General features: G+C 50.1%; 1 protein-coding gene across 1 annotated transcript in view; it reads right to left on the bottom strand.

Moving 5' to 3' along the window:
- The window catches only part of PRND (prion like protein doppel), a 6011-nt gene extending 1076 nt beyond the window's left edge, over positions 1 to 4935 (bottom strand). Inside the window, exons 1-2 of the mRNA XM_049651083.1 lie at positions 4828 to 4935; positions 1 to 2799 (exon numbers count right to left, since the gene is read on the bottom strand). The exon at positions 1 to 2799 is cut by the window's left edge and continues 1076 nt beyond it. Of these exons, the coding sequence (XP_049507040.1) occupies positions 2252 to 2788 (537 nt within the window). The 5' untranslated portion in view covers positions 2789 to 2799; positions 4828 to 4935 and the 3' untranslated portion in view covers positions 1 to 2251. The remainder of the gene's footprint in view (positions 2800 to 4827) is intronic.
- Between the last annotated feature and the right edge of the window lie 6018 nt (positions 4936 to 10953).

Below are 10953 nucleotides of genomic sequence, written 5' to 3'. Positions count from 1 at the left end.
CAACATCAGCCTGTAAGTAGTTTCTTTCTTTCTTTCTTTCTTTCTTTTCTTTTCTTTTTTTAAAAAAAAAATTTTTTTTAACGTTTATTTATTTTTGAGACAGAGAGAGACAGAGCATGAACAGGGGAGGGGCAGAGAGAGAGGGAGACACAGAATCCGAAGCAGGCTCCAGGCTCTGAGCTGTCAGCACAGAGCCAGACGCGGGGCTTGAACTCACGGACCGTGAGATCATGACCTGAGCCGAAGTCGGACGCTTAACCGACCGAGCCACCCAGGCGCCCCCCTTCTTTTCTTTCCTTTTCTTTTCTTTCTTTCTTTCTTTTTTTCTTTCTTTCTTTCTTTCTTCTTTCTTTCTTCCTGTTCCTTCCTTCCTTCCTTCTTTCCTTCCATCCCTCCTTCTGTCTTTCTTGCTATTGTTATTATTAAAAAAATAAAAATAAAAAATGGACAGGGAAGAAATGACCCACATGGCTTATACTTCTATCTTGTGCTCTGCTCAAGAATCCAACAAGACTGTGGAAGCGGAAGGTGGGCACAGTGCTGGCCGTCTGAGAACTAAGGCCTTCTGGCCTCCTCCATCCCACCCTCCTCCTCCTCGGTGCAGATTCAGGGCAGGGGCTAGGCCCCCAGGCTCCCAGGGGAAAGCTGCTACCCTGGGCTGCCCCACCCCCAAGTCCTCCACTGGCTTTCCGTGTATTTAAACCTTCCAAAAGTATCCTTGAGAAGAACGCTGATAGCAGTGGAGGCTCAGAACAAGAGGTACCATTATCAACATTCATGTTTTAAAATACTTAGGATACACTGTCTGAGAATGCACATTTTTCTCCCCTTACAGACTCTCTTTAAAGGAGAATTGATAACATTCAGCAGCTGGTGCGTCCAAATATGGTTCAACAATTCCTGGGGAGGAGGGGGTTCTCTAAATGCACCCCAGAGGGTCTCTTGGGGCATCTTAGAGCATTAGATTCATTATTTGTACTTAAGCCGTATTCATATTTTGTAATATATTTATTTTTAACTAATATTAACTACTAGCATTTTGTAATATCTATATGTAACTAATAAGTAGATAATAAGTGGCATATCTCCTCTTGCTTAGGGCATGAGTGAGTTCTTTGTCGGGTCTCCCTAAAGATGTAGCTTCTCTTGAACCTTTTTGGCAAGGAATTATTTTTTTGTAGAGCTAAGTGGTTCACAGAAATGACGGCCCCTCACCGAAGTGGGAGTAAAAAAGCAGCCAGAAATTGGCACGGTACCCGTGTAAAGGGAGTATATTTAAAGATTCTCATATGCATATACACAGAGAGATACAGAAAGGGCTGGGGGAACGAACATTAGAAAGCAAACATGTCCATTAAAAATACTTTCTCAAATCCAGACAATAGTTCAGAGCCAGGAACAGCAAATACTTATCCTTCTTGTGAAAAACAAAAACAAAAAGAAAAACACCAACACCAGAACAAAACACAACAAAAACCTTTGTGCCGTGGTCACATCCTGCTGTGCATCTATCTGGTCTGCTCTGGGAACCAGCCTGGCAAGATCGCCTTACCCTGTGATTTCTGGGCCTTTGTCTAGCTTTACTTCTGTGTCCCCTTAATCCCTTTCTTGTATCTTAGTTTGATGAGAAGAATTAAATAAAACCTCCATGTAACCAGGTATTAAGATACATGGCCATCAGTTCAGACCGTTTCGTATTTCCAAAAGTGGGGTTTCTGTGGTTTCGCCAGAAATCTGTGTTTGGGTTTGGGTCTTGCGAGCAGTAAGGAAGGGATCACAAGACAGCTCTGGGATTGCACAGAGCGGAAAATCTGGGGTGAGACAAGCCAGAATTGAATTTTGGCTCTGCCACTCTCCAGCCGCTTCACTTGTTGGAGCCTCCGTTTCCTCATCTGTACAGTGGGAATAGCACCTACCTCTAAGAGGGGTCCGGAAATACTGTGACGCGCGTGGCAGGGTCCCTGGCTCGTTCTCTTATCTGTTCACCCAACATTTACTGCGGAAGATGGTGTGCCAGACCCTCCACTGGGACCTGAGAATGTGGTGATTAAAAGGCCGCCCTTCGGTAGAGCCTGGAGGGGATTGGTACACACACATTTATCAAAAGCAGACGGGTACCCGTGGGAATACTTGGTTCCTCAGTACCTTCGGGACACATGGGGGTTTGGGTCTGGAGGAGAGGAACTGGGATAACTCAGTGGCTTGCTCACCCCCCCCCCCCATCCCCGTGGCTGCCAGCCTGCCTGCAAGCTTATGTCACAATAAACCAAATGAAAACCAGCGGGCAGAGCATCACAGGCTGGTCTAGGGTGACCCGAAGTCCCGCTCCCCTTTCCAACCAAAAATCACAGTGCTTGACAGAGCAGAGCTCCCTGATCAGCCGCCACAGGACCCGCTGGTAAAGCTTGTCGTCTTGTTTCTCGCGGGACAGCTCCTCCTGGTTGGCCACCTGGGTGGCATTGATGCAGCTGGTGACAAACTTCTCCTTGGTCACGTTGGCCTCGGAGCAGCCATTGTAGTGGATCCCATCGGGGAACTGCCAGTAGTTGGCCTCATAGTACCTGTTGCCTTCAGCACCAAGGTCGATATCAAGCTTCCGGCCCTGCCTGATGAAGGCCCCAGGGCGGATCTCAGCCGTGTGCGCTTCCGTGACCTGGGAGATGCTGGGCAAAGTCTTCCGGTTCCACTTGATTCTGTGCTTTATGCCTCTTGCCTTGACTGCCGAGAGCTGGCTGAACAGCAGGACGCAGACAATGGCCAACCAGCATCCGCCCAGATGCTTCCTCATTGTGTCAGGATCTGCAATAGCAAAGGCCGGGACGGTTACTTTCTCTGGTGGGGTTCCCGGGCTCCCCTGCCTCCCTCCTGTGTGCAGGAGATTTTAAGCAAGGAATGCAACCTCACGCCGTTCACGTTTTCCAAAACCATAATAGTTTTCCCATGCTCCGGTTGTACTGGTTAAGCAAATCCCCAGTTTCTTGCTTTTGCCTGAAATTATATGCACTTAGGGCAGAGATCTGGTTTTCTCATACAGATAAGAAGCTACAACTGGCAATTATAAAGCCTTTGAATATGCATGGGAAAATAAATGAGTAATGACATAATACGTATAGGTTTTCTTTGGTGTTCCCAAGTCTTTGAAATCAAGGGATCTCTGGAGGAAAGCACCCAGAAGAGTTGGAACCCCAGGCTTCCGTGCACAGACTGTATTCTTAACCTTCCCTTTTTATTCTCTGTTGCCCTAAGCTGGCTCTGGCCCTGGTGCATTCTGCTATCCATTCAAAGAAAGTCAACCTGGCTGCTGACCCTAAAGGGTTTTATGGTAATGACGGGGAGAGAGAGACGGAAGCGTGGCCAGGAGACCCCTGCCTCCCGTGTCAAGGGGTCAAGATGTGTTATAGACAACGCTCCCAGTCTCACCCCTGGGGGCGGCGTGACCCCACCCTCCCCGTCGCCTAGCTTTTTATTGAGCACTTACTAAGTGGCAGCCATTGGCATTGACTAGCTTAATTCTCACGTGGGGTAGGTACGTTATCATTCCCATCTTCTGAAAGTTGTGCTGGGTTTCAGAGTAGGTAAGTCACTGGCCCAAGGCTGCACACTAATGGGTGGTGGTTTCGAATCCAGGTCTGTCTGACACTGTTCCCATGTACCCAGTTTCCATGCATCATGGCCTTTCTGGGCTGCAGGAGGGAACGGTGCTTAGATTTTGAGCTTTTGACTCACCGGGCACGGAGGGCAGCACCGACGGCCCCCAAGCTGAGCAAAGAGCAGGGCTCGTGAGGAATTTCAGAGGAAATGAGGGCCTGGGGGAGAGCCGAGGGTCCAGGGTCAAGGTGGCCCCTGGGCATCTGAAGGGCTGCTGATGACATCAGGGGATATTCCCCCTTCCCTCAGCCCCCGAGTCTGGTAGTTTGTCACGTCTGGCTCCTGAAACTACAATAGCTATTGTGGAAATCTACTTCCCAAGGTCAACTGTTCAGGGCATTCCAGGACCTGGACCCTTGTCGGTGTGGATCAGAAACACAGGAACAGTGACCATAGCCGGGCGTGCTTACGCCGTGTCCTAGATGAAGTTTTACGTGAGTCCATTCGTGCCAGAGCTGAAGGAGGTGGAAAAGTTAGCTTGTTTAGCCCCTAACACCTGCTCCCTGCAATATTCCCAAAGTGACTAGTCCACCTGTGCTAAAATGTTCAACTCCAGTGTGATGCTGGTTCTTACGTAGGAAGAAAGGCAAAACGCAAGCGCAGTGCAGTCCCCTCTGGATGCCTGGTGACCTCTCTTTCCCTGCAGGCATGGTCTAGTCTCTGGCCCAGGGAGGGCATGAGTGCGCCCGGCAGCAGCCTGAGCACCCAGGCTTCTGGCACCTGACCCCCCACTGCTCCCTAATCACAGTGACCTCAGACCAGCCTTCTCCAAAGAGAGCCGAGCATGAAGCGAACATTCATTAATCACACCCCGTGCCCTCAGCCCAGACTCCTTGGTAGGAGAAATGTTAAATAAGAATAATAACACAAATTACAGGTGTGTCAAACTAAAGACACAAAAGCACAGAGATCTCGAGAAAGAAATTCATGTTCATGGACAAGAGTGTGAAAGCACAAAGAAAATCCCAACCAGCCAACCGTAAAATAGCATTTTATTGTCAACACCAGAAGCAGACACGCAACACCAGTGATGCCCAACATTACTATGTGTCCCCTGACTGGGGACCCACGCCAGGGGGTGGAAGAAAAGAAATCCCGGCACGGTTTGCAGTCTGATTAGAAATGAGCAACCCTGACCACAGAAATGGAACCCAGCGCGAACTCTGGCTCCCCACCTACCTTGGGATCTCTCTGGAAGTGTGTCTCTGGAGCCTCAGCAGCAGTGTCCTCCAGGGCACGGTCCTGCCTATGTAGGAACTGCAGGGGGAGGCGGCATCCCCGCTGCTCTCCAAATATGGCAGCCCTCCCCTCCCGGGCAGGACCAATCAGGGGTTCCCAGCCCCTCCTCTGCCTTGAGGATAGACCTTCTCATCACTCTCTACTAATAAACATCATGTGAAGATCTTGACAAAGTTCAGAAAGACTTGAGAGTTACTTTTGATTTTACTCTCTTTTCTTTTATGTTTGTCTGTATGTATTTACTTATTTACTTAGCCGTTACCAGTTTATCACAAAGGACATTATAAAGGAAACAAATGAACAGCCAGATGAAGTTCGTAGGGCAAGGTCTGGAGGGTTCCAGTTGTCCCCATGGAGTCCCCACGGAGTGTGGGGGCACTATATCCCTGAATGGTGATGAGTTCACCAACCCAGAAGCTCTTCAAACCCCTCTGTGCCAGTAACAAGGACACAAGCCATATATTATAACCAAAGATATTTCTACCCCCCCCCCCCCCCCGCCCCGGCCTCACTCAGGAAATTCACAGGTTTTAGAAGCTCTGTGCCAAGAACTGGGACCATTGCTATATCACAATGCCCCAGCTGGATAGGTGAATGGATACATCTGTCCAGAGTCTGGTTAGGGCTATTTTTAAGGCTGGTATTTTGAGAGGTGCCTTGTAGAACTGGAATGAGCAGTGTTAGGAGGAAAACACTTTCCCACCAGTATCTACAACAGAGGGTGTTGCTGGATATGCATGCTGTCCTACACCTGAAGCCCAGCTTCAGATAGCAAGGGGGCTTTTGCTGGACAGCCTCTGTGGCCAGGGTCTGGTTGGGAAGAGGGTGAGAGATCAGCCAGGCCACAGGTCCCCTCCCAGTGGAGACTGCCAGGGAGTGAGGTACCCCACTCCCTTTGCGGAGGTAGAAAAGCAGGGTTCTAGAGGGACTCGCGAGAGGCCTGGCCAGCATTTTAGGTTTTTGGTCCATGTAGGAATGCCTGAGCCGCCGAATTAATCCAAGGCCAAAAAGTCAAGATCTATGGAAACCCACAGGACAGAGACACATGGAGATGAAACCGACACTGTTCAAAGACGGCTGGGAGTTTTCTCAAGAGCAGAGGGGAGAGGATCTGAAGAACCAGCCACTCCAGGCAGGAGGGGCCGTGCGCAGTTATCTGGTGACCATTCCTTGTACAAAAGGGACTTACTCTGGTGTCCCGGTTACAGTTATTACTGTCATGCGAGATCAAAAGTAAATTCTGGAGGAAAGAACGGCGTGAGATTAGCCTGTAAATGGAATGTGATCTATATCCCGAATGCCCAGCGATGTTGGCTGGATTCACCTCAAAGCCCTTTTGCGAATAAGCTGAATTGGTTGTCCCAGGATGACCAGCAGATGGCGCCATGAGGTTACAAAGACCTCTCACCCTGGAGGTGGGAAACTCCCGAGGTCAATGCTGCCCCTGCAGGGATTTGGGTCCTCCAGTTGGGCCTTTCTTTCTCCTCTGCCTTTACTTTTAAATTTTATTTCACTTCCTTCTTTTGTAAGGCTTTTAAAAAAATGTTTTATTTTATTTTTGAGAGAGAGGAGAGAGAGAGAGAGAGAGAGAGCAAGAGCAGGGGAGGGACAGAGAGAGAAGGAGATACAGAATTCAAAGCCGCTCAGAGCCTGACATGGGTTCGAACTCATGAACCGCGAGATCATGACCTCAGCCGAAGTCAGCCACTTAACCAACTGAGCCTAGGTGCCTCTATTTCATTAACTTAAGAAAAAAAACCTTTCCATTTTCTTTCTAGAATCAGAGACTTTTTGGTCCTGTGAACACACACAGACTTCAGTATTGCAAACTTACTTTAGACTATTTGCAAAATACCGAAGAGAAGAAGTAAAACAAAACAAACAAACAAACAAACAAACAAACAAAAAAACCATGTTAATATTTCACTATCCAGAGACAAGGGTCATAATTAGGGTTTGGGGTGTTTAGAGCTGGAAAGAGCTCCGAATACTCCAGCTCAGCTCCTTCACATTGTGAAGTCATGGGACCAGATAGGCTCAAGGCCACCCAGCCCCATGGGCAGTGCTGCCCTCCCATCGCGGGCCCATTGCCCTGAACTCTGTGTACTGTCCACCCTGCCCGTCCTCATCGGGTGCGAGCACCTCCAGGCCCCTCCATTCTTCTTCTTTCTAGTCTTTTCCTGAGGAGGACTTTGCCCAGAAGGTGGTGGGAGGTTGGTGCAGAGCTGATGAGGCTGCAGATTCCTCTCGTCAGCAAACAAAGAGGCACAGAAGAACAGGGAAGACTGTGGAAATGTTCGAGAAGATGGGAGGGGCTCTGGAAGCTGCAAACAAGTCGAGAAAACTGTTACCCGGACTCAGAGAGTACAGGACTGCCCCAATCCTGCCTGACACCGGGTCCCCGCCTACAAGGATGTACTAACAAGCAGCCGAGGAATTAGTGAGAGACCATTAGTCTCTATGTGAGCCGAGAGGCCAGGTTCGAGGGAATTGTGTCTTCTGGCATCGAGAGTTGTATGAGGAATATCATTGAATGTGGAGCATCCTTGATTAAACAGGGAGAACAAGACTGATCCCACAGGGTTGGGTGCTCCATGATGCAAGGGACTCTGATGGATTTCTCTAGAATGTATGAGCAGCAGAAAATTATGTGGATACCAAAAAAAAAAAAAAAAAAAAAAAAATCGACAGAGAAAGGCTGAGGTCCAGAATGCACCAGTGGGTCATTATGATTTCAGCTCCTAGTTCAATTAGATCTTGACCTTTGGAGGGCATTTCTAAATAGAGCGGGCTTTAAGACACAAGGTGCCATGCCAAACTGTACCCGGAAGGGTTAGTGAGTAGGAAGATCACCCACTATATCTTGGCTTCTTGAAGAGAAGTCTGTTATGTGCTTGGACTATATGCTGTGCCAAAGGAGGGATAAGGCCAGCTAAAACAGCTTATGGCCTAATGGCAGAACTGAAATGTGTTTCAGAAAATAATACTGATGAGATAGCTGTGTAGCTGTCTAGATGCACTCAAGTTCTTTCTTTCTTTCTTCCTTCCTTTTTTTTTTTTATTATTATTTATTTTTGAAAGAGAGAGAGACAGGGTGCCAGCAGGGAAGGGGCAGGGAGAGAGGGAGACACAGAATCCAAAGCAGGCTCCAGGCTCTGAGCTGTTAGCACAGAGCCCGACGCGGGGCTCGAACTCACAAGCCGCGAGATCATGACCTGAACTGAAGTCGGATGCTTAACTGACTGAGCCACCCAGGCGCCTCATCAATTTCTTTCTTTTTTCCTGGAGTCTACTATTCGCAGAAAGCTGAACATATCCTAAGGGCACAGCATTGTGCATTTTTACAAACTGAACACACCCGTGTAACCTACACCCAGAAAAATAAACCGAACTTGACTGCACCCCCTAAGCCTCTTTGTCTCCCCGTTGGGTCCCTGCCCTCCCGCCTATGCTGACCACTGTGCCGACTCCTTATGTCCTAGATGAGCTCCGCCTACGGTTGTACTTGGTATAGAGAGAATTATGTAAACGAGAATGTTTTGTGTCTGCCTTGCTCAGCTTGGGTCTTGTAGAGTCACCTGCACTGTCAGTTGCCCGTTCCATTGGGACACTCCTCCACAATTTTCTTCTCGGTTCCCCTGGCGGTGGGCATTTGGGTGGTTTCTGGTTTGGGCTCTCGCAAAGAGTGTTATTGTGAACATTCTGACATGTGCTTTTTGGTGGAATGGGATTGCTTTTGTGTCGTGTGTGAACTCTGAGGGGTAGACTTGCTGGGTCCTAAAATATGCCTGTGTGCAGCTTTTGTATTCTTAGAATTCTGATTATTGCTTTGGGCAGATTTTAAATATCACCTTCCGGGGCACCTGGGTGGCTCAGTTGGTTGAGTGTTTGACTTCAGCTCAGGTCATGATCTCGAGGTTTGTGAATTCGAGCCCCGCGTTGGGCTCGCTGTTGTCGATATGGAGCCCACTTCAGATCTGCTGTCCCCACCTTCTCTCTGTGCCCCTCCCCCGCTCATGCTCTCTCCCTGTCAAAAATAAATAAAACATTTTAAAAAATCTTTAAAAAGACCACCTTCTCCTATAGTTTGCCCACTCTTTTCTTTTTTTTTTCTTTTTTTTCTTTTTATTTGTTAATGTTTATTTACTTTTGAGACAGAGACAGAGCGTGAGCAGGGGAGGGGCAGAGAGAGGGAGACACAGAGTCTGAAACAGGCTCCAGGCTCTGAGCTGTCAGCACAGAGCCTGACGCGGGGCTCAAACTCACGGACCGTGAGATCATGACCTGAGCCGAAGTCATCCGCTCAACCGACTGAGCCACCCAGGCACCCCCACTCTTTTCTTAATCACAGACAAGTGTCTTCCTTTGGGGGTCCCATAGCTCTTGCCACAGAGCCGAATAGTCATACAGGGCACCCTTGCTGTTTATGGGCTCATTTGAGCTCCCAGAAGTCAAAGGACCATGTTTCACTTGTCCCACACGTAGCACAGTGCCTAGGATCTAGAAGCACAGGAATTCCCTCATATCCCTTCCTATCTGTGACTTGGTTGAGGACAGTATAGCCAGAGTCACACACGGGTCACAGCTGCCAAGGCGGGCCGTGTGCCAGGAGGCAGGCCGAACCCTCCAAATCATAGCAGGTCACACACAGAGGCAGCAAGAGGAAATTTTACAGGGTTAAATGCAACAGTTTTAGAATTTGTTTTTGAAAAATCAAGGGCAGCATGTGAAGAGCTATCATGGCAGGAGCCGGCATTCTGTTGGCATTTAACTGTCTAGAAGTGTAACCGGAGGCCACAGAGGAAGCACATGCTTGTGTCATTTCCCCTGTAGTCCCCTGCCCTTCCCTGCCCAGATGGCAGCAGGTGCTGGGCACCGGGTTGTGTGGAGTTGACTCAGGGCAGGGAGGTGTGATGACGTGTGCGGGGCAGGGGGTGCGGAAGGGTTGGGAGCTGAGGAATCTCATGGCATATCAGGGAAAGCTGAAGGCAGTTACTCATCTTGCGTCCCCAAATGTTCGTGGAATAGGATGTTTGTAAGCGAGAAGACAGAGAGTCACCAAAGCTCTAGAGCACAGGTAATGGGGGGAAGGCTGTGTTTCCAGGTGGTCCAGAATGGGGTGCCCTGGGAAAGGAGAGAGACTCCAGCTTGGAGGCCCCAAGAGGGGCAGAAAGTGCCAGCCTCGGCCGCCATGTTGGAATTCCCCACTTGGCCACCCACCACTTTTCTCACTTGTCTCTGATGTTTTTAAGATGAATAATTAACGGCGAGGTTCCGGAAGATGGCGGCGTAGGAGGACGCGGGGCTCACAACGCGTCCTGCCGATCACTTAGATTCCACCTACACCTGCCTAAAGAACCCAGAAAACCGCCAGAGGATTAGCAGAAGGGAGTCTCCGGAGTCAAGCGCAGACTAGAGGCCCACGGAAGAGGGTAGGAAGGGCGGCGAGGCGGTGCGCGCTCCACGGACTGGCGGGAGGGAGCTGGGGCGGAGGGGCGGCTCGCCGGCCAAGCAGAGCCCCCGAGTCTGGCTGGCAAAAGCGGAGGGGCCGGACGGACTGTGTTCCGACAGCAAGCGCGACTTAGCGTCTGGGAGGTCATAAGTTAACAGCTCTGCTCGGAAAGCGGGAAGGCTGGAGGACAAAGGGAGGGAGAGCTGCTGAGCCCCCGGACGGCAGAGCTCAGCTTGGCGGGGAACAAAGGCGCCAGCGCCATCCCCCCCGCCCATCCCCCAGCCAAAATCCCAAAGAGAACCAGTTCCTGCCAGGGAACTTTCTCGCTCCGCTCAAACACCCAACTCTGTGCTTCTGCGGAGCCAAACCTCCGGCAGCGGATCTGACTCCCTCCCGCTGCCACAGGGCTCCTCCTGAAGTGGATCACCTAAGGAGAAGCGAGCTAAGCCTGCCCCTCCACCCCCCGTGCACCTTGCCTACCCACCCCAGCTAATACGCCAGATCCCCAGCACCACAAGCCTGGCAGTGTGCAAGTAGCCCAGATGGGCCACGCCACCCCACAGTGAATCCCGCCCCTAGGAGAGGGGAAGAGAAGGCACACGCCAGTCTGACTG

Source organism: Panthera uncia, assembly GCF_023721935.1.
Source record: "Panthera uncia isolate 11264 chromosome A3 unlocalized genomic scaffold, Puncia_PCG_1.0 HiC_scaffold_11, whole genome shotgun sequence".
In the NCBI taxonomy this organism is placed as follows: Eukaryota; Metazoa; Chordata; class Mammalia; order Carnivora; family Felidae; genus Panthera; species Panthera uncia.
The sequence above is the reverse complement of the archived record's forward strand: the minus strand, read 5'-3'. Positions and strand labels throughout refer to the sequence as shown.